General features: G+C 39.6%; 1 protein-coding gene across 1 annotated transcript; it reads left to right on the top strand.

The window, feature by feature from the left end:
* Positions 1 to 250: 250 nt before the first annotated feature.
* On the top strand, positions 251 to 4,848 carry LOC131224023 (polygalacturonase-like). Its single transcript, XM_058219606.1, has 9 exons — positions 251 to 920; positions 1,074 to 1,202; positions 1,340 to 1,510; positions 1,614 to 1,634; positions 1,791 to 1,998; positions 2,500 to 2,581; positions 2,691 to 2,799; positions 3,993 to 4,109; positions 4,201 to 4,848. The coding sequence occupies exons 1-9, from the start codon at positions 633 to 635 to the stop codon at positions 4,420 to 4,422; spliced, it is 1,347 nt and encodes a 448-aa protein (XP_058075589.1). The 5' UTR covers positions 251 to 632; the 3' UTR covers positions 4,423 to 4,848.
* The last annotated feature ends 223 nt before the right edge of the window (positions 4,849 to 5,071 follow it).

Raw genomic sequence — 5,071 nt, 5'->3', positions numbered from 1 at the left:
ACATGAATAAAGAATTGTTGGGCTGTTCATATAAAATAAATAAATGTCTATATGATGTACACTGCGCCCATCGGTACACCCAGTCCAAATAGATAATGGTCAAATTATCCAAGTTATTGATCACATGGGGCCTACCTAATAGAAGTTTTACATGATTCATGTCCATTCACCTATCTTGACTACAATTCATGTACCCTGTGCATGATGCTTACATATTTATGCATTTAAAACAAGATAAGGAGGGAAAAAACACCTGGAAGGTTTCATGCAACGGTGGAGGGAAAGAGCTCGGCGACTTCTGAAGAGATCCTTCCGTCTCATTTTCTTGCGTCGACCGGAGAAACAACACCAAGCCGCCATGGATTCATGGATTGAGTAGAAACGACTCTCTCTCTCTCTCTCTCTCACTCTCTCTTTCTCAACAAATATAGCTTAATAAGCCACCTCCTCTTCTATATATACAAGCGAACTCATCATGAAATGGGAACACCACCATATCTCTAAAATCATCAAGCACCCATCACATATCCCACATTCTGTTTGTTACAAGATCAGAAAAAGAAAAAAAAAAAAATCACGTTGGCTGCGTGAGAGAGAGAGAGAGAGAGAGAGAGAGAGAGAGAGAGAGAGGCATGGGTTTCCAAAGACAGTTAGTTCCAATCATCATGCTATGGTTTTGTTATTCTTCCTGTTATTGCAACTTGCTAGAGGACCCACTCTCAGCTTTCAATCACGGGGAGGGGCCCTATGACTATTTCGACAAAATCAACAAATTGGGCCAAATGTCAACTACCATCCGTTTCGGACGGTCGATCTTGAGTTCCTTGAAGTTTGATCACATGGCTAGTCCTAAATCTTCAGCCACCGTAGTAAATGTGAATGATTTTGGAGCCAAGGCTGATGGAACAGATGACACAAAGGTACTCCAATGTAAATATGGAGGGAAAAAAAAAAAAAAAAAGATCATACGGTTGTAGTTTCTTTGCTATTGAAGTCTCATAGCTGATGTTCTAGGGTTTTTTGTGTGTGTGGTCTTGGAAAAGTCTTATATTTCTTCGGTGCAATGTGGACAGGCATTTGAGAAGGCCTGGACCAAGGCTTGCTCATCAGCTCCTTCTGTTCTTGTGGTGCCCGCAAACAAGAACTACCTTCTCAAACCAATCACCTTTTCAGGCCCTTGCAGATCTTCCATTACAGTGCTGGTGAGATTAATCTAAACATGAAAATATCCACCATATCTTCTTCAAAATTGAAGATGGGTTCACAGAACGTCTTCATTGTACTTTTCATGTGACTAATGCTTTGTTTTTCTTTTTCTTTTTTTCTTCGTATGTATCAGATCCTTGGAACCATTGAAGCTCCTTCCCATCCATCGGCTTGGGACGGATTAGACCAAAAGCATTGGCTTAGTTTTCAGAATGTTCAAAATCTTAAAGTTCAAGGTGGTGGGACCATTAATGGAAATGGAGAGGTGTGGTGGAAGAACTCTTGTAAAATCAACAAAGCTCTTGTAAGTAGTTTGAATAGACAATCTCCTGAATTAATTCAAACCAGCTGAATCTTCTTCCAACAATGACTAACTCATACTTAAATCTGTCTGTGAATTTTCCCAGCCTTGCAAAGACGCGCCAACGGTATGTTTCAAGGTCCCTTTGCATGGATGCACACGGAAACATAGATATCTTTGTATCAATATATTTAATTTTCTTTCCATGAGAGAGAAAAGAGAGTGGGATATGAGAGGAGAGACAGAAAGTGAGTCTCTTACATGTTTTCTGTTGCTTCAACAGGCCTTAACCTTTTATTCATGCAACAACTTGATAGTGAATGACCTGAAGATCAAAGACAGCCAACAAATACAAGTTTCTTTTGAGAGATGTGTCAATGTACTTGCTTTCAATCTCATGATAACTGCACCAGAGACAAGCCCTAACACCGACGGCATTCACATCACAAAGACCCAAAATATTCAGATCATGAATTCTGTCATCAGAACTGGTAAGAGAACAATGATATATAAAAAATAACCTATTCTTTTCACTTCCTATAGTGCAACTGGGTTTATAGTGTAAGAGAAAAGGATAATGAGTCAGTGGGACCATAAGAAATTGTCGCCTACAAGATCTCCACCATACATGAGGCGCCCCACCCTCTTGTCATGACCTCCAATGGAAACTATTGTGGGTCCCACAATTACCTAATTCAATGCAAGTTTCACATCATGGAAGGACAAGGTCATCCAAAAGATACAGCTTATGCATCATGGACAACCAAAAATGGTCCAACCAAATGAACAGTTTTTTATCGTGAATGGTGGGACCTGTGGACAGCAATTTTGAGTGATCCTGCGGACCACCTAACTATACTATATATGCTTGAATTCTCAACATAAACGTACAAAATATGGGAAATATAAATTACAGACTCAAATAATCTAAACCCTAGACCCGAAATATCACGTATCGATTATAATGTCTAATGTCTCCGTGATGTTTGAAGGTGATGATTGCATCTCAATTGAAAGTGAGTCTCACGTTGTCAAAGTTATGAATATAACCTGTGGGCCAGGCCATGGGATCAGGTCTCAAATCCAAACCTTCTTGAAATATCATGCAAATTCATTTGAATTTTTATAACTTCAAGATTTTAACGGCTTTTCTCTCTCATAAATCTATCCTTTGTGGGGCCAGTATCGGCAGTTTAGGAGATAAAAAGTCAGAAGCCCACGTATCACAAGTGATAGTGGATGGAGCCACCTTGTTCGGAACAACCAATGGAGTCAGGATCAAAACCTGGCAGGTATGAGTTGGTTCTTTCACATGGATGATTATGTACACAGAGGCATACATGCATTAATACTTATTTCTTTAGGTATGTATGCAGCCTGCGCATATATCTGGGTGTGCATATGTTTTTCATTATTTATGTATGAGTTAAGTGGGGGCATGCATGCGAGTATTTATACATGAGAACTGATCACAAATAGGGAACTGTACCACAGCTTCGGGTACCGTACCAACTTTCCTGACTTGGATTGTTTAACACACCACCGAGGTCCTACTCTGTATACGTGGAAAAGCTCTCTGGCACGACAATGATATATATTTGTGCTATCCACACTGTCCATCCATTTTTCCAGATCATTTTCGGGTATGAACCCAAAAATAAGCCAGATTAAAAGCTCAAATGGACCACACTAGAGAAAACATTGGGGATTGAATCTCTACCATTGAAAACATCCTAGGGAAAAAGTTTTGGATCAAGCTGATATTTATGTTTTCCCTTCATCCATATCTGTGTGGCCTTATGTATAGGTTGGATGGAAAATAAAAATCATTGTGGCCCTAGGAAGATTTCAACGGTGGGTGTCATTATCCCACTACCTCCTGTAGTGTGGTACACTTGATCTTTGGATCTACCTCATTTTTGTGCTCATGTCTTAAAATGAATTGAAAAAATGAATGAAGTGCGGATAAAATGCATAAATCATGGTGGGCCCCACGGAGCTTTTCCACATATACACTTTAACAACGTTGTGTTCTAGGCTACCGAATCCAAGTCCCATTTTTTCCGCTAGCAACTCATAGGAAAGCAGTACCACGAAAACAATAGGTCCCACCATTAATAGGCCAACTGTTTTCATGGAATCGATGTCTTGCACAGTTGCAATAGGGATGTTATGGTACCGCAAGTTCAAAAAAATAATAATAAAAAAATAAAATAAAATAAATTCAAAGTTATTGTACTTGGCCTGTCAGCGATCGCTATGTACAGAGGAATTACGTGATCCTCAGCTGAAGGTATTGATAGTATTCTCAAGCTTTGAATCTCTATAAGAGGACCCATGGATTAGTAATCCGGACAACTGATCTGATGGGTTCCGTGATGGAAAGGCTATGCCATTAAAATAATTTCAATGGGCCCTCACTTAAGCCTGCATTTGTGTGGGCAAACATTGCACTAATGCATGAAATTCTTGAACATGTACGCAGGGAGGATCTGGAAGTGCAACCAACATCACATTCCAAAACATTGCAATGCACAATGTCAGAAGCCCCATCATCATAGACCAAAACTACTGTGACTCCAAGTACACTTGCCCAGAAAAGGTAACCACCCTCGATTACAGTTGACTAGAGTTGCAATCTTGTGGCGCCCACTTGGTGATCTTTTAACGAAAATAAGCTGATCTTTTTGCAGGGATCGGCTGTGCAAGTGAGTGATGTGGTCTACAAGAATATCACAGGAACAAGTGCCTCAAATGAGGCCATGACATTTGATTGTAGCCAGAGCTCTCCATGCAATGGAATAGTGTTACAAGGCATTAATCTTGTAGGAGATGCGGGGAAAATAACAAGCAGATCATGCAAGAATGTTAGGGGGTCCACCATTGGGAAGGTTGTCCCACCTTCTTGCTTCTAGAAGAGATAAGAATACATTTGTTATGTGGGAAATGAACTGTTTGCACACATATCTCCAACCTTCCAAAGATAGCCATGGATCTGAACTGGCATTTAAAAATGGAAACTTGAAACTCCCATTCTGAAATGCATTTAGGGATTCCTGCTAACCATCTTTGGATGGCGGGGACGTGCGCATGCTAGCTTCCCCATTGCACACGTAGGGTCCTTGTGTGCACATTGGTTATGGGGTGGTGTGATTTTGTTTATTTTATTTTATTTTGGAAGATGATAGAAATGTGTAAAAACAAATGATGGAAGATGGTTTCTCATTATTCTTTGTAGAAAGTGATGGAAAATTATTCTTTATTTTATTGTTCATGGATTTGAAATAAACTTGTTCTGTGTACTATTCTTTTATTCAAATAAAGGGTCTTATTTGTTGTTATTGTGGCTGTTAATGTTGCTGCTTCGATCTGTTGATGTTGTTGTTTAAGATGGATTTTGGAGGGCTGTGAAGTTGAACTTAGGTGATGTTTAATGGTTTTGGTAGGGAAGAAAAGGTTCCCGTTGATTATTAGAATTCTAGGCCCAACATGATTTAGACTTAGGTCTAAAGGTAGGTTTAAAATGATAGCAAAGGTTGAAATTGGACATGATGCACCTTGGTA

Source organism: Magnolia sinica, chromosome 13, assembly GCF_029962835.1.
Source record: "Magnolia sinica isolate HGM2019 chromosome 13, MsV1, whole genome shotgun sequence".
Taxonomy (NCBI): Eukaryota; Viridiplantae; Streptophyta; class Magnoliopsida; order Magnoliales; family Magnoliaceae; genus Magnolia; species Magnolia sinica.
Note: the sequence above shows the minus strand (reverse complement) of the source record. Positions and strands in the feature narration are given on the sequence as shown.

Bases quoted from the DNA above. Each gene is read 5' to 3' on its own strand.
- LOC131224023 (XM_058219606.1), top strand. From the start codon at position 633: ATGGGTTTCCAAAGACAGTTAGTTCCAATCATCATGCTATGGTTTTGT. The intron at 1,511-1,613 runs GTAAGTAGTTTG...GAATTTTCCCAG, and splicing joins GTAAAATCAACAAAGCTCTT to CCTTGCAAAGACGCGCCAAC. The intron at 1,999-2,499 runs GTAAGAGAACAA...TGATGTTTGAAG, and splicing joins GAATTCTGTCATCAGAACTG to GTGATGATTGCATCTCAATT.